We start from the raw sequence: 18,254 nt of genomic DNA, 5'->3' as shown, positions 1-18,254 counted from the left end.
GTTGGCATGATTGAACTCTAATAGAATCCATGTTCCACTTGACAGCTTTCTTAGAAAGATGACCTATAATTAGTAAACATAATGAGGGGAATTAAAGAGTGGTGCAGTCTATATGCCTTCACCAATCTTCTAAGCTGAGGAAATGGAGTAGTATCTGCTCCTAACAAAAAGGTAAGCAAAGTGTGAAACAGAAACTGGCATAGGTGGCACAGATAGACCTGAAACAGGTTTGTATATTAGCTTGCAATAGTTTCCTGCGCTGAAATGTTGTAAATGCTGAGAAGAAAGATTAGCTTTGCATTGGTTTCTTTCAGCAACAAAGGTTTTAGCCTGTCAACATAGATCTGCCACCACTGAACTTTTCCAAGAGCTGTGCAGATAAGGGCTTCATTACTTAAGAGACCTGGAGTAAGGCTTACCATAGACAGAGCGATTCTCTTTCCTGCAACCGTGGGTTGCAGAAAAAAAAATAAAAAAAAGTCGCTCAATTTCCCCATCAGTTAGGTCCCGTTCACACCCGTGTAGCATTTTTTCAGGCAGAAAGTCACGCGATTTTGTACAGGTCAAAAAAGGGTCAACAATGTAAAAAGCAGAAAAATGGCTGTAATCTGCCTACAAAAAAAAATAAAATAAATAAAAATTCCAGAACTTTAAGCTTCAGGCGTTTTGGAGCAGAGATGTGAACCATCTCCATAGAGAATAAATTTTTCCGCCCCCCTCCAGTTTTGTAGCTTTAGGCTTCAAGCTACAAAACGCTGAGGTGTGAATGGGGCCTAAGTTGTTGATGGGGGAATCCCTCCCGCAGAGCCATTGTTTTCGCAACACAGCTATTGCTAGCAACAGCTAGCATAGGCTGCTTGTACCAAAGTTGATCAATGTGGGTACATTCAGCCCGCCCATATACATGGTTTGAATCTCGCCTGGTTCCTGATAAAACAGCCTAGATTTGAACTGTCTATGGCCAGCTGAAAGGGTTTATTAAGGTAAAAAAGAAAAAAGAAAATCTATAGCTCCCTCTGATATACAACAGTAAGCTCTTCAGTGCATGTCATTTATAAAATACATGAGGTATAATAGCTTACTTCAGAGCGCCGTTTGGCGCTCAGTTGACTGCCCGATAGTCTCCTCTCCTGATGCGATATCTGCGAGGGGGGGTTGCCAGGAAAACACAGCTACGTCAGCCGAGAAGAGGATTGGAGGGCAGTCACATGAGCGCTGAATGGCATTCTGAAGTAAGCTATTATACTGCATATTTTTATAAATGACATGCACTGAAGAAATGATGCTTCTTACTGTTGTATATCAGAGATAGAATAGAAAATAAACTTTTTTTTTTTTAGCGCGGGAGGGTAGGATTGGGGAGCTGACACTCAGAGATGAGAGGGGGGGGAAGAGGACACAGGAGACAGATAGCAGGCTGTGGACGACGGAGTCACGTACGCTGACAGATCAGAGTAAGCAGCCCTAAGAGATCGGAGTCAGCGCAGAGAGGCGAGGGTAGAAACTGGCAGGATCGGCCAGGTATTACAAGGGGCCAAGTGACAGCACAAGCACTGGGCTGAACAACAAGCGTAAAGGGAACAGGATTTTTTTTTTTTTTTGGGTTAACGCTTTAAGCATGCAGCCAACAAAAAGTTAGGACACCATGTGCACATTTTGGTCCAGGTCTGTAACTTAATACAGCAAGCCCTTGGAGTGTGCACTATTAGAAGCACATCAGTTACTGCAGGTCCTAATTAAGGTCCGGAATGGTTACCTTTACAGTGGGTGTAAACACCCATGGACGATTTTTACCTATAAATAAGCCTATAATAAGGCTTACCTATAGGTACAGTAAATATCTCCTGAACGTGCATTGTTTAGAAGATATTTACTTGAAGCCCCCGGTGATGTCAGGAACGGCTATGGAGGAACGGCATTCTGTGCTTTTCCTTCAGAGCCCTTAGCCATTAACAGCGGCTCCCGCTCGCATGCGGGGAAGAAGTCATGGTGGCCTGTCCAAAGTACCAGAGCCCACCAAGCCATGAGGAAGACTGGATGAAGATAGAAGCCCTGGCAGCAGTGACAGTGCACCACCGGAGGGATTCGTTTTAAGGCAGATTTCATATAATGTGTTAATATGCGATGATTACTAGCACATTATAATTTTTTTTTAAATAATATTGGTTTCCCACCGCTTTAAGGGGTATTCTAGTTCTGCGTGTCTTGGTACGTTTACCACTGGCAAGTGCACCAAGACAGAACTAAACTTTAAACCATAATTTAAAAAAATAAACAGAATACCCAATCAGTGTGAAAGCTTTCCCGGCCTAACTTTACAGCTGCTATGGCATCACACTTCCAAAAGATCACAAAAAACAGCCATAAAACTATAAAATATGTTATTTTAAAAAGAAAAAGTGAATGGATAAATAATTGGCCACAGGTTGCTTTTTTTTTTGAAGTGGCACATAAAATCCTCTCTACGCTGCTCCTTTCTTTTCAGATCTCTTCATGGAAAAGGCAGACAAAGTTGCATTTACTGGCTCTGCTCTACAGAGTGATCAGCGGCAAATTCATCCATCAAGTTCAAGCAGAGAGGTGATCAGCACTCCGGCATCTGTTGAGCGGTGGGTGAGAAATTTTGGCAGCCAAGGTTTGACTTTCAAAAAGGTCGTCTAATGTTTGGTTTTACTTTTAGGTGGTGCAACCATCTAAGCGGATGCGAAGGTCAGTGACTGACTGAGCCGACAGGATTGAAGCAGAAAGACTAAAAACCTCAACTGTGTGTGGGCATCCAGGCAAAAACGGAGCTGGTGGACTGCATACAACCTAGTTTTACTAAACATCCTTACTGTACTAGGGCAGCAGAGGAAAGTAGAACAACCCAAGCAAAGCTAAAAAGGCATGCCATGCAGAGTATGAGGAATGAGTGTTAATCTACAAGCTAAACAAACCATATTATCCCGTATGCCAAGTTTCTATTAAAATAAGGAGTATCCTGTTGCTACATATTTCCAGACAATTAGGAAATATGGCACACAATCTAGTATCTTAACAATGGTTAGCACGAAGATTAGCTGGCGGGTTAATTACATTGGGAGTACACAGTAAAATCTGGAGTAAAGAAGTGGGCCCTCATCGCCCACGGCAGCCAAACTTCAGTTGGCAGCTGCTGTCTAAACAAAAAAAAAAAAAAAACACATAAAACCCAACACCGGTGATTATAGACCCCACGTTAGATGATCAATCCATACAGAGGAAATCTGAATTAGTTCACACCCCCCAATACCTGAATTGTGGGGTTTTCAGATTGTCTGAATAGCTAATCTGTAGGTCAATGCAGTGACCATGTGTCCCTGCATTAGTATCTCTGGAAATCCCAATTTAGTAAAACAGTATTTAAATTGACTGCAAATCTAACTGGCCTATTCTGAAGCCTCCATTAGGCCTTTAAATTGATTGCTGCTTCCCTACAAGCTCCCTTTGGATCCTAGACCATGGCAGTGCCTTGACTTCTGCTTAGGGCCGAGCCTCGCCCCCATTATTCAACTGTCAGAATCGAGAAATCAGTGGGCTGTTGACAGGTAAATGGTGGGGAAGCACAAGTCTACTTAGTGACTCTGCAATTGATTTAATGATGAATTCCAGGTATGGATATATTTTATACATAGATACATCCAGGGCTTGACAAATTTGCTTGGGATGAAGGAGCCAGCTAAAAAAAAAAAAAAAAAAAAAAAAAAGAAGGTTAGGAGCCATCTCTCCACTATGCAGGCGGATGACAGGTCTGCGTCCGCTCTGCTATGCATCGTGAACACGGACACAGTCCTGCTCTCCTCTGTCTGTTTCCATCCAATCAAAAACAGGACCATCATCCATCTGTTTCTGCTTCCACTGACATTCCACCGTTCCATAGGACTGGAGGGTATGTTCAGGACTGCCACAAAAAACAAAAAAAAACACCTGATCGGACAACCCGCGTAAAAGGGGCCTTTGGCTATGTGGTTGTGGCATGACAGGGAGAAGGTGCATAACTGAAGAAAATGAGAAAAAAAAAACAAACTGTTTCCATCTTTGTGGGGATGTAAATGGAACGGAGGACGTTCCAACCAGCTACCCCACCACTCCCTGTCCAGTGTCCACTCGCCATTAGACAACAGGTGCCAGATCAAGCTCGCAACCCGTTTAAGCTCTTCACTCTTGGGAAGGAGATGTCAGAGGTGGGTGGGCAGTAAGAGCAGGCAGAGAAAGCCCTCAGCGCTGTCAGTGACTGCTTGTCACAGCCCCGGCCACCAGTTCCCCTTGCTAATGTGAGCATCTCACTCCAGCAGGCAACAAGGGAAGCTTTGGTGGTTGGGGGTCTGGCACAGGGACAAGACACCTGCCGCTCTTTAGCCCAGGTTCCATGCCACTAATTCTAGTTGCCAATGTGACCTGGCACCTGGGGTTTGTCAAGCCATGGTTACATTGGTCCAATGTAACTATGCATACAACATATCTGCCCGATCCCACTGGAAGCTGGAAACCACTGAAACTAGGGATGCACCAAAATTTCGGCCCGCCGAAACATATCGGCCGAAAATGGCTCTTTCGGTAAAAAGCCAAAAAGAATTTTCACCGATACTGGCGCTGAAAATGGGGCGGGCCTGCTGGGATTGGCCCCACCCATGACGGGGGTGTCATTCCGTCTTTAGTCTCTCCTCCTCATCCATGCTGCAGGCACCCGTGGGGTCTCGCTGTAAATTCCCCCTCTCCACAGCGGTGGCTGCATATCGGCTGTGCAGGAGCTCAGGCACGCTGTTTAATATGAAAGTGAAAGCAAGGGAGAGGCGTCTAGCAGTGTGTGCTGTGCTCTCTGCCTCCCCCTAGAGTGCAGTATCCAGCATGGAGAATAAGGTGGAGCTGCAGCTGCCAATTTTTAAAAAGACTGTCTATATATAGGTTTGTATGCCTGTGTGTGCATGCGTGTTATATGTGTGCGTATGGTTATATGTGTGTACGTTTATATGCACTGGTGAGGCACAGGCAGGCTACATGACGGGCACTGGTAAGCTGCTGGGCACAGTGAGGCTGCATATGATGGGCACTGGTGAGGCTGCATTGATCTCCTGTACCTTGTCCCCAGTCTCTGACCATCTCCTGTACCTTGTCCCCAGTCTCTGACAATCTCCTGTACCTTGTCCCCAGTCTCTGACAATCTCCTGTACCTTGTCCCCAGTCTAGCAGCTGACCACCTGTGTTCTGAACGCAGCAGGCTAGCCTCTCAGTACTGGACCTCTCTGGAACAGCAGTGTCTACTTCAGTGATTTCCAGCATCCAGGGGGATTGGCCAGGTATGGTATTAGCATAGTTACATTGGGCCAAGCTGAATTATATGATAAGTGTATAAAATATCTACACCTGCAATTATTTTGAAAGATTATCCTATTTGCAGACCAAACACAATGCTGCAGTGTGGCATTTCCAATACTTCAGACTCATTTTAAGACATGCCAGGTCTCTACACAGCAGGTATACTGGTACACTCAACGGATTTCATGTTCGGGCACGCTGGAAAGTGGCAGCAAATATTTGCCAAGGTAAACTGACCACAGATCTTCAAAACTGAACCACCATGAGGTCAGCTCTACTCTGCAACAGTCAGATAGTCATACTCATCACATGACTACATGAGAATCCTTTGGGTGCTGGCAATATACATATACACAACAGATACCAGAGATATCATGTAGGTATTGGCATTATTATACCAGGTCAGGAGTATAGGTCAAAAGAAAACCTCAAACAAAAAAAAAAAAAATATTCCTTTCAGATATCCTGGCATTGGAGAATTGTACCAAAAACCAGAAAGTCATTACAGAGCAAAAAGTCCCTGCATTTCCTCACTCCAAAGCAAAAGAAGGATTGCGATGATCCAGCGAAAGGAAAGAGAAGAACAGCTAGAATTTCAGAAGTAAAAAGAGACACGGTTGCTTTTTTTAATTAGGGTTAAAGAGCTGCTCCTCTAAGACAACAGTATGAAGCATAGGCGCTAATTAAAATGAATTGCTTTGTCCACGTGCAGTTTGGATTGCAAAGAAAGCCGCTTTGCTAATTTTCTAATGAACGGCGGCTCAACACTAAACTCCCCAGACGAGGGTAATACATATTCAGCCAAAACTAAAATATGAGCAAACATGAACTCGCTAAACTAAACGAAAGCAATTCATTTTAAGCAGACTATATTAAATGAAAATTTAAAAGCGTTCCTATCGGCTGCAATATCACTTGCTCACTAAGAACCCTCCGTGTGTAAACTAAGCAATAATAACGTGCCTGCAGAACTACATAGGCAGCCATCCTGAAAACATATTCCCCACCTTGCTAGGCACAGTTACACAACCAATAGAGGCGGACTCACAGACACACATGTCACAAAGGCAACATCACCAAGCGGAGATTGGAGGATCTGGGTGAGGCGAGTACTTTGTAAAGGTGACCCCACAAACTGCAGACTTTTATAGTGAACAGGCAAACATGGCAAACTATATGATCAGGTTGAGGTTTGAATAGCACCTGATCAATGACTTCCTAAGATGAGTGTGTTTGTAGTGGTCTCCGATTGGTTGGAAGATTTAGCCCACTGAGTCAAGTCAGGTGGCTTCAAGCATTACCAAGTTTTGTTTGTTTTTGTTTTTTTTTTTTTAACAAAAATGTCTTACCTGCTCCGTTTAATTGTTTTGCACAGAGCAGCCCCAAACCTCCTCTTCTTGGGTCCACCACTGGCACTCCTGCCTCCTCTACCCTGCTGAGTGCCCCCATAGCAAGCCGATTGCTTTGGTGGCACTTGTGCGTGCTCGCTCCCAAACCCCACTCTGTGTGCCCAGAAGACAAACAAGAGCATGGCTCAGGATCATTCCCTGCTCACAGCCTGTGATTAATCACTTGCCGACCAGCCCACACCTATGTAGGTCGGCAGAATGGCACGGACTTAAATGGGCGTATAGGTACATCCCTTTAAATTTGCTGCCATGCCATCGCGTGCGCCGGTCGGGCCTCCACGAGTCTGGGTTGCGGGTCCCGCAGACTCGATCGCCGCGGGGATACCCGCAATCGTCTCACGGGGAGATACTAGTGTAAACAAGCATCTCCCCAGAGCTCATGTAACCCCTACACTGCCACCTAGTGATTAACCCCTTCGCGGCCAGTGTCATTTACATAGGAATCACTGCATTTGTATAGCACCGATTGCTGTATAAATGACAATGGTCCCAAAAATGTGTCAAAAATGCCTGATGTGTCCGCCATAAAAATAAAAAAAATTTATAAAAATGCCATAAAACTATTCCCTATTTTGTATACCAAAAATATGTAGAATACGTATTGGCTTAAACCAGTGTTTCTCAAATCCAGTCCTCAGGCCCCCCCCAACAGGTCATGTTTTCAGGTTTTCCATTATTTTTCACAGGTGATTTGATCAGTTTCACTGCCTTAGCAATTACCACAGCCGTTTCATCTGAGGGAAATCCTGAAAACATGACCTGTTGGGGGGGCCTGAGGACTGGATTTGAGAAACACTGGCTTAAACTAAGGAAAAATATTTTTTTTTTTATATATTTTTGTGGGATATTATAGCAAAATGTAAAAAATAATGCGTTTTCCCCAAAATTGTCGCCCTTTTTTTGTTTATAGCGCAAAAAATAAAAACCGCAGGGGTGATCAAATACCACCAAAAGAAATCTCTATTTGTAGGGAAAAAAAAGGACATCAACTTTGTTTGGAAGCCATGTCGCACGATCGCGCAATTGTCAGTTAAAGCGACAAGCTGGTCCAAAAACACCATTTCCTTCACCAAGTGCTGCACTGGCTCTAACCACTTATAGACTTCAGCTACAGTTGTGCTCATAAGTTTACATACCCTGGCAGAAGTTATGATTTGTCATCATTCATATTCTCTGAAAAATGGCCAACTACTTTCACTCATGATTATTAGCGTTTGGCTGAAACCATTCATCATCAACTGTTTACTCTTTAAATCATAATGGCAACAAAAACTACTCAAATGACCCGGATCAAAGTTTACATACCCCCGTTCTTAATACCGTGTATTGCCCCCTTTAACATCAATGATGGCTTGAAGTCTTTTGTGGTATTTGTGGATGAGGCTCTTTATCTTCTCAGATGGTAAAGCTGCCCATTCCTCCAGTTCCTGTAAATTCTTGGGCTGTCTTGCTTGAACTGGACGTTTGAGATCTCCCCAGAGTGGCTCAATGATATTGAGGTGAGGAGACTGAGATGGCCACTCCAGAACCTTCACTTTATTCTGCTGTAGCCAACGACAGGTCGACTTGGCCTTGTGTTTTGGATCATTGTCATGTTGGAATGTCCAAATACGTCCCATGTGCAGCTTCCTGGCTGATGAATACAAATGTTCCTCCAGTATTTTGTGATAACATACTGCATTCATCTTGCCATCAATTTTGACCAAATTTCCTGTGCCTTTATAGCTCACACATCCCCAAAACATCAACGACCCACCTCCGTGTTTCACAGTAGGAATGGTGTACCTTTCATCATAGGCCTCGTTGAGTCCTCTCCAAATGTAGTGTTTATGGTTGTTACCAAAAAACTAAAATTTTGGTCTCATCACTCCAAATGACTGTGCCAGAAGCTTTGAAGCTTGTCTCTGTGCCATTTGGCATATTGTAAGCAGATACTTTGTGGCATTTGCGTAGTAATGGCTTTCTTCTGGCGACTCGACCATGCAGGCGATCTTTCTTCAAGTGTCTCCTTATTGAGGATCTTGAAACAGCCACACCACATGTTTTAGCGAGTCCTGTATGTCACCTGAAGTTCTAATCCACTTTATTTTCATTTGTTTTCCAATGACCAAACATTACTTTTACAAAAAACGCAATAAAATACTTTCCACAAATATAAATCCACCCCATTAACAACCCACTCCTCACATTTTACTCTACTTGCCAGTTGGGAGTCTATTTCCAACACCCTCAAACATATTTGATTATAGCTTGGAGATTCACCCCTTAGGGAAGAAGCGTTCACTAAGGTTACTAATAAAGGCATATTGCTCCATTCCAATCTCTCCTCCCTAAACTGGGTGGTCAATCCGTGGCTCAGCTACAACTATTTGCAAAAGCAAATTTCTCCTTTAATCCTTGGAAAGTCTGCAATACCCCTGCTGTATATAACCGACAGTCTGACCACCACCCTCGGCTTCCAATTTGAAAAAATTATCCGAACCCACAAGCGCTGACAATGTCTCACTATACTCCCGAGTACCGGAAAATTGATCTGGTTATACTCCACACCTTCAGCAACAGTTTTGCTAAAGGACATTGATCCTATCCTTTCAGTAATCCTGCCTCTATGCAGGATGAGTGTGGGGTACAGGCTAACAATATTTGTGAGTTATAGCATTACACACTTATAGCCTGAACGTAGTCCCATCATAACGAAACAACATAATCACGTTACAAACGTTTGGATTTTCCGACAACTTTGTCCGACCATGTGTATGCAACACCAGTTTTCAGACAAAATCTGTCGGACAAAATCCGACGGATTTTGTTGTCGGAATGTCAGACTGTGTGTACAAGGGCTAAGAGTTGAGGCAGTCTTAAATAAGGCCATTTTTTTTTTTTAAACGGATCACCCAGTCCTCTCACACTCCATGAGCAAATTGTCACCTCTCTACCCATTTTAAACGCAAAAAAAATATAACATGCCCGTAAATTATAAGCCCACCCCTGTGTGCATACATTTGCCCACCCACAGGGGTGGATACATTTAAATTCCAATTTATTTTGCCCCAAAACCTGTTTCCTTTTGTGCCAAATTAAATCTGTAATTTACATAAATTCCTATGAGACCAGAAAACCCCCCTTCTCTCCTTGACATTTTATACACGCACTAATTACAAGCAAACGGATCACAGGTGAGGATGGTTACCTTTAATAGGCATTGAAACCCCTTCGTGTCAACTTATGTGCATGTTATCAGACCAAAATCACCAGGGTAAACTTTTGATCAGGGTCATTTGGGTAGTTTCTGTTGTGAATATGAGTAAAAAAAAAAAAAAAAGAGTAAACAGTTGATTGATAATAAAATGGCTTCAGCCAAACGCTAACCATGAGTGAAAGATACCTTGTGTTATTCATATTCTGTTTAAAGTAGCCAAGAAATCAAATTCTGCCAGAGTATGTAAACTTATGAGCACAACTATATACACAGTACAGTGCTGGGTTCCGGGTGTAAGACAGACACTCGTCTCACATCCGGAACAAAAATCGGTGTTCAGCCATTCATAGGCAGCTTTGTATTCTGTGATTGAGTTGGAGAGTGACATCAGCCCATCTCCCCACCTTAATCGTAGGAAGCTTTGTATTCATTCCTAGGCTGAGTGCAATGCCTTGATCCTGTGCAGGCTCTCAGTACACCGTCTGCCTTACCTCGGATATGAGCAGGGAGTAAACATAAATTGACTACGAGTGCTCTCCCCAGAGCCTTTGGAGGTTAGTGAGAACTACAAACCACCTGTCACTGAGGCCGACAATAGATGTAGTTCATTAAGTCACAGAATGAAAGAAGCAGCCATGTGGGCAGAGCACCGCACAACCGCGCTGTTTTTAAATTCTAACTGTGGGTGTGGGGGATCCCCCACCGTCACAGGTTGGGGAGCAGGAGGAGAGGAGACAGAAGCTAGAACATGTTACATGTTCCTCCTGTATTTAGAGTGGAATATGTAACATGTTCTAAAGCTAAATGTATTCTTTAAAAAAGGGTCTGACAGTATTGACACAGGTCATCCATGCAAAAACTCTTATCAGCAGGATGTGTTATTTACACAACTCACCTCACCCACTCCACCGAATGAAAGTGTTTTTATTGCCCCAGCCCTTAGGCTTAAAAATGGCTGCCTATGCAGTAAGACTAATAACGTCATACACTAGATACCCATCTGCTTCTCTTAACTTGGCTCTACATATCCACATAGCACATCAAACACAGAAATGACATGTAAATAACACGACTAAAATTATATTTGCACTACACACACCTAGCAGAACAAACCATAGCTACTTCCCTGCACAATGAATGTCATGTAAAGAGGATGTTACCTTGTGAGCTCTGGCTGAGTCTTGCAGTGGATCGTGTAATGCGCGCAGGTCCCCGGGAATTTCCATCGCTTTCAGAACTGTCTGTGTGCTCCATGTCTGTAGAGAAATCGGAATCTTCTGTCCCGTCCGAACTGCTTCCAGCATTCCTCTATGGAACACGCTGAGATTAGGAATGCCACTGCTAGTCACATTACTTATAATGAACTGAATGTGACCCCGTCCAGTTAATGAGTAGAAAATAAAGCAATACAAACCCACCCCCTCATCAAGAGGACCACAATACAAGACACAGTTCTTGTACAGCGACTCCAAAGAAAATGGTTTGTGCATCTTTTAAACAAGGAATTCTATATGTACTCACTCTTTTCTATGGTGTATGCTGTGTCTCAGCAATGCTACAGAACATCTTGTAAACACTGGCCTGAAAAGCAGTGTGCACAGCAAACATTTGCAAAAGTTTCAAGCAGCTCTCCTAAAGCTGAACTCCAGGAATTGCTCAACTACCCAGTTCCCACCACCCCCATACTGCATGGGAGAAATGCTTAAAGCTGAACGCCAGGTATAGGTTTTACTGCATAGTTACAGTGTTACAGCTTGGACCAATGTAAAGCATGAATATACCATGCCCAAAGGAACAAGGTGGAAACAGTAGCAGAGACTGCTACAGTGATTGTCACAAGTTCCGTGCTGGGTGGTTGCCCCCTACATAGCTAATGCAGGGGGTCCCTAGCTCAACAAGGTCATCATTCACAGAAAGCCTCACATTTTTCTGGATGCAGGGTATTTTCTGGATGCAGGGTATTTTCTGGATGGACTAGGTGGAGATTTGTGACAACACTGCCTTGCCTCTCCACCTCACTCAATCAGGGAACATCTTGTACTCATCAGAAATTCAATTCTTACCAAACCTGGGAAGGTGACCTCCTGTGGTCCGTGTGCAGCAGGGCAGCCGGCATACCTGGAATTCAGCTTTAAGATTAGGGGTAGCGGTATAAGGTGTAGTACTCACATTATTCCTCGCTCCGATGCTCAGCTCTTCTCCCTCTGCTTCACGTTGTGAAAGATACATTGTTGTTCTCCAATACAATGCAGGGCCATATGTTCTGCATTGTACTTGACTTCAATGTGCAACTGCCAGCCAGAGCATCCTAAAGAAAAGACTTTGAGGGATGAGTAGCAAAAACAGTTCACACTACTTCACTACTAGATGCTCCCAGTCATCATTCAACTCATTTCCCAGAACCCCAAGAACCCGCCTCCCCATCATGGCGGCTGGCGCTTGGAAAAGAATGCAGCAAAACGCAGCATTCAGGCCCTTTTCACAAGAGGGAAAAGGTGCGACTTTTTAACCACTACAATACAGGGCACTTTCACCCCCTTCCTTCCCAGCCCAATTTTCAGCTTTCAGCGCTCTCGCTCTTTCAGTGACAATTGCGTGGTCATGCTACACTGTACCCAAATGAAATTGTTATCATTTTTTTCGCACAAATAGAGCTTTATTTTGGTGTTATTTATTCACGACTCCGTTTTTTTTTTTTTTGCGATATAAGCGCAAAAATAGCGGAAATTTGGAAAAAAAACTATATTTTCTTTTTTCTATTTGAAAAGAAATCCAATAAAATCAAATTTTGTCATAAATTTAAGCCAAAATGTATTCTGCTACATGTTTTTGGTAAAAAAAATTCCGTTAAGTATATAATAATTGGTTTGTGTGATCACGGACATATGTACGCAAATGATCATGTACATATGTGTGCAGGTGATCACGTACATATGTGTGCAGATAATCATTGGGACATGTGATTTTAGTGGGACATATGTGGGAGACATGTTTTTATTATTAGGGACATGTGTTTTTATTATTTGGGGACATGTATGTTTTGGGGACATGTGTGTTTTGGGGACATATGTGGGGACTGTGTTTGTACTGTGTGGTGTGTTGTGTGTGTACACTACACTGATGATCAGTGAGTAAAAAGCTGTAAAAAGCAGCCCATACTCACTGATCATCAGCCGGCTGCAGCGATCTGCTCTCTTCTCCTCAGCGGTGACTTCCGTGTGAGGAGAGGAGAGCCGATTGCCTAGCAACCGGCTGTTTGTTTACATCACATGACGGCCGTGATTGGACACGGCCATCATGTGATCAGGAGGGCCAATCACAGAGCCCTCCTGCCGATCTGAGATGTGCCGTGTCCGGGTGACACGAGCACATCGGGATCGCGCCGCTGCGCGGGCGCGCGCGCGCGCGATCCCGCTGCTCCTGAATGACGTTCCCAAACGTCCTATCAGGAGCAGGCGGCTCCCACCCGGCCGTATATATGCATTGGCCGGGTGGGAAGTGGTTAAATACCATTTTTGTGACCAAAGAAACCTAGACCAAATATAGCCATGTCTGTATGCCTAAACTCATAACTTTATTTTTGCAAGCCTTTATTAAATGTATTCATTCTCTTCTGGCTGTGTTTTACTTTAACAGGCACAGCCAGCAATCAATGTACCTCCCTCTGTCTAAGGCCCCTTACACACTGGGGCAGTATGTCCCTTGGCGGTAAAGCGCCGCTATTTTTAGCAGTGCTTTACCGTAGAGCAGCACAATTCTGGCTAAAATGAGAATCACAATTTTTTTGCTTAGAAGATAGATCACGATTCTTGTGGCGTAACATCTTTCACATTAAAACAAAAACAAATAAAAAAATTGTGCTAACTTTACTGTTTCTTTGTTTTATTCATTGAAGTGTATTTTTTCCAAAAAAATTGCATTTGAAAGTCCACTGGGCAAATACAGTGCGACATAAAATATTGCAGCAATTGCCATTTTATTCCCTAGGGTCTCTGCTAAAATACATGTTTGGGGGTTCCAAGTAATTTTCTAGCAAAAAATATTGATTTTAACTTAGAGGAGTTTCCCCTAAGAAAAAAAATAAAAAATAAAATAAAAGTCAGCAGCTACAAATACTGCAGCTGCTGACTTAAATAATCGGACCCTTAGTGCTGGTTCACACAGGAGCGACTTGTCAGACGACTTAGCCGCCTGACAAGCTGCGCTCCGTTCTGTACTATGGAACCGTTCTAATAGGAGCAACTCAAGTCGCTCCGACTTAGAAAAAGGTTCCTGTGCTATTTTTGTGGCGACTTGCATTGACTTCTATACATAAGTTGTTTTGCAAGTCGCGTGCAGGTCACGTCTGAGTCGCGCTGCAAGTCGTGTCGCCCCTGTGTGAACCACACTTACCTGCCCCAGGGTCCAGCGATGCGAGGGAACGAAGCCCCACTCGCCTCCCCCTCCTTCTCGGCAGCGCCGGTATTGCAACTGTGGGCACCCGGCTGTGGCTTCACAGCCAGGCACCCACTGCGCATGCGCGAGTGGCGTCGCGCACCGTGCGCCGTGATTGGCCGCGCAGTCATCTGGGACCTGTCAAGTGTCCCAGGTGACCGACAGGAGGGAGGGGGCGGAGCTGAGCCCTTCCTGCGCTGAGGGGAAGTGACGTCAGGAGCCCAGGCACTGAAGGAGGCAGACTACGAGGGACCCCCCTAGCAACAGGCAGTTGCTAGGGGGTTAAAAAAAATCCAAATGTTTTTTTATTTCGTTTTTTTAAGAATTTTAAGAATTTTTTTTTGTGGGTGGAACACCACTTTAAGAAGTGTTAGAAAAAGATTTAGACTTTAAGTGGTTAAACTTTCTGCATTTACACTTGTTGAAAACTTGGCGGTCTGCCCAGATTATTTACACAGTAGTTCTATCCCTTTGATCTAAGAAGGAAGCTTAGTTACAATGTTGCAAGTTGAAAAAAAACTTGGCAGACAGCCCAGATGTTTTCTTTTGACAGCTGAGTGAACAGATAGTTTCTCCACTTGTTTATATGAAAGAATCTGTGGCAGGAGAGATCCTCAGAGGGGATCACGTTTTTTATTTTTTTTTTATTTATTTTTTTAAACGCTGAATTGTGCAGCTCTACTTTACGTTATATTTGGCCGTTTGCTGGGGCGCTTTTAACCCTAGCTAGCAGCTGAAAAAGGGTTAAAACCACCCGCAAAGCTCTTCTGCAGCAGCGCTTTGCCGGCGGTATAGCTGTACCACCCCATTGATTTCAATGGACAGGAGCGGTATACACACCGCTCCTTCACTGCTCCAAATATGCTGCTAGCGGGACTTTCACCATCCCGCCAGCGCAAAGCTCCAGTGTGAACGGAGCGGCTCTTTTTGCAGGCACTATTTTTAGCGCTGTAGCACCTGCAATGCGCCCCAGTGTGAAAGGGGTCTAAATCACAATTACAGCTGAGCCAACGGGTTTGTTTGTAAACAAACCCACCTGAGCATCAGCCATCATAGGGATCACTAGAGCTGCGCGATTAATCGCCAATAATCGTTATCGCAATCGTGACTAAAGCGTTTCACAATTCTTTCTATGCAAACAATTCTCTCTATGGAAGCCACAGCCATCAAAAGAAAGGAAGAGAAAAACTGGGCAGTCTGCTAGGAATCAAGACATTCTTTATCAGTTGAACTTAAGTATAAACATTGTAACAATTTGTCAATGGAATAGATGCTTTAACCATTTAAAGACTAAACCTTTTTCTGACATTTGTTTTCAAGTTAAAATAATTTTTATACTTAGAACCTTCAAAACATATATATATACACATATATATATATAATATATAAAATTTTTATATATATATATATATATATATATATATATATATATATATATATATATATATATATATATATATATATATTTTTTTTTTTTTTTTTTAAGTAGACACCCTAGAGCAGTGATGGTGAACCTTGGCACCCCAGATGTTTTAGAACTACATTTCCCATGATGCTCTTGCACTCTGCAGTGTAGTTGAGCATCATGGGAAATGTAGTTCCAAAACATCTGGGGTGCCAAGGTTCGCCATCACTGCCCTAGAGAATAAAATGGTGGTTGTTGCAATATTTTATTACACTGTATTTGCGCAGCGGTCTTTCAAATGCAATTTAAAAAAATATATAAAAAATACTTTAGTGAATAAATAAACTAAACCAGTAAAGTTAGCCCATTTTTTTTTGTATAATGTGAAAGATTTTACATTGCGAGAATCGTGATCTTTTTATTCTAAGCAAATAAATCGCGATTCTCATTTTGGCCAGAATCGTGCAGCTCTAGGGATCACATGATTGGGAAACAATCACAGTGGTCCAAGTCAGCAACGGTGATGTCTCAGAACTAGGAGCCCACACTACTCCACCCACACGGCCGCATCATTAATTCACAGATTCCTGTGAATCAATGAACTACAAGTACCGACATGGGATGACCACTAACCACTGCTCAATTAGGAAGGAGGACGATAGTATATGCAATATATTGATCAACAATACTTCAATCAACTCCCATCCTTTGAGCATGCATGTGCAGCTGCGATCCCTCATTTTAAATTATGTGTTTAATATTTTGGAAGGTTATACTCAGACCGTTATTTTTGGTATTTTGTCATATTTGACATTATGGTGTGTTTTTTCTAAATAAAATTCAATTCAATCATCAACCAGACAGCTTACACTGACATTCTGCAGGAGTCCTGCATGGCACCGCGATCTGCTAATCGTGGGTGCAATGCTTTCCAAGCTCCTACAAAGAAAAAAAATAGCAAATGCATTTTTTTTTTTAAGTGCAAAAAAAGTGCACTTATTTTTCAAGCAAACTTTTCTTAAGGAAAAGCTAGCACTCCTACTGAGATCCATGTTTAAAGCGGGAGTTCCGCCGTTTTTTTAATTTTTTTTTTAAAGCCAGCAGCTACAAATACTGCAGCTGCTGACTTTTAAAATAAGGACACTTACCTGCCCAGCGCGCCCGCGATGTCGGCACCCGAAGCCGATCTCTCGATTGTCTCTCGGGTGCTGCCGCCGCCATCTTGGGTATGGGAATCAGGAAGTGGAACCTTGCGGCTTCATTTTCCGGTTCCCTACTGCGCATGCGCGAGTCACGCTGCACAATAAGGATGGTCCCCGCTGTCTCTGGTATCCGTGCATTTCCCAGCAGACAGCGGGGGACCTGCGGAAAGGGGCGTAGATTCTGCGGAAAGGGGCGTATATTCTGCAGATATCTATGCCGGAAGTGGGTGCAGATACCTGTACTGTAGAGGTACCTGCACCCCCCTCCCCCCTGAAAAGGTGCCAATTGTGGCGCCGGGGGGGGGTTCCAATGAGAGGAAGCTCCACTTTAGGGTGGAGCTCCACTTTAATACTGCCAGGATGTAGCTGAAGACTGCTAAAAGGCTTCAAGAAAGCAGTTTAACGCTCGCAGAAAGTTTTGAAAGACTTGCTGTACACACCACTCTTAAGACAAGCAGTTACAAGATGAAGCCTTTGTAAACTTGGCTAAAGAAAAACACACCACAGGTCCTATAAACATCTCAACTTTCTATGTCTTAAAAGTAGACCTTTCATAAGAAAAAATGTACCTCTCCTGTTAACTTTGACCTCATTGTAGAGCCACAAGAGTGAGTTCCTATCACTACAGTGGGCTGCATTAGTTACTTGTGTAGTCAGTCAATTAAACAGAGGTCAGGCAGCAATGAACAATACTGGGAGGATTTCAGAGTACAAGCAAGCATCTTTTAAAAGCAGAACTCCATGCAAACCGCTAAATACGCAATTTAGATTCTGCAACTCTGTACAGCACAGCTAGTGATTAAGGCCCCTTTCACTTGGGGCAGATTCTGTTCTGATCAGCAGGGAAACAGCTCACAGATCCCCTGCTGATCAGAGCAGAGTGGGCGGGTGACGCATCCAAGACGCCTCGGTTTCTGCAGAGCAGACATGAACAGAGACCACTTTGCTCTATGGGCGGCTTTGTGTAAACAGACTCCGTTGTCTTACACCCAACTACCCTTTGATCCAATCTGCCTAAAAGGAAGAGAATGGACTCGTTTTCTTTTTTAATTGGACAAGACTGGCCCCGGGGTAGGCAGATGTAAATGTACACAAGTCTGTTTACAACCACCTGTTCATAGGGATGCATAGACCTTCTGATCCGGCCCGCATGAAAAGCTGACCAGTGGATATGATCAGATCACCTGTGTGATCACCTGCCTAAGGCTTAATTCGCTGCCAGCAGTCTGTCAGACTCTATAAGACCCCTTTAATGCCACACTGCCCATAGC

The 18,254-nt window shown here is 43.5% G+C and overlaps 1 protein-coding gene across 8 annotated transcripts in view; it reads right to left on the bottom strand.

Annotated features, from left to right (window-relative positions):
* The window catches only part of KAT7 (lysine acetyltransferase 7), a 55,891-nt gene that overhangs the window by 29,313 nt on the left and 8,324 nt on the right, over positions 1-18,254 (bottom strand). For 6 of the 8 annotated variants that reach the window (XM_077459995.1, XM_077459998.1, XM_077459996.1 and 3 more), the window contains exons 3-4: positions 12,112-12,250; positions 11,103-11,250 (exon numbers count right to left, since the gene is read on the bottom strand). In XM_077459995.1, coding sequence (XP_077316121.1) covers positions 11,103-11,250; positions 12,112-12,171 — 208 coding nt within the window. In that variant the 5' untranslated portion in view covers positions 12,172-12,250. The remainder of the gene's footprint in view (positions 1-11,102; positions 11,251-12,111; positions 12,251-18,254) is intronic. The other 2 variants (XM_077459999.1, XM_077459997.1) reach the window with 1 other exon arrangement.

The sequence above is a fragment of the Lithobates pipiens genome, unplaced genomic scaffold (assembly GCF_037356315.1).
Source record: "Lithobates pipiens isolate NorthernLeopardFrog02 unplaced genomic scaffold, aLitPip1_a1.2 Scaffold_28, whole genome shotgun sequence".
NCBI lineage: Eukaryota > Metazoa > Chordata > Amphibia > Anura > Ranidae > Lithobates > Lithobates pipiens.
The sequence above is the reverse complement of the archived record's forward strand: the minus strand, read 5'-3'. Positions and strand labels throughout refer to the sequence as shown.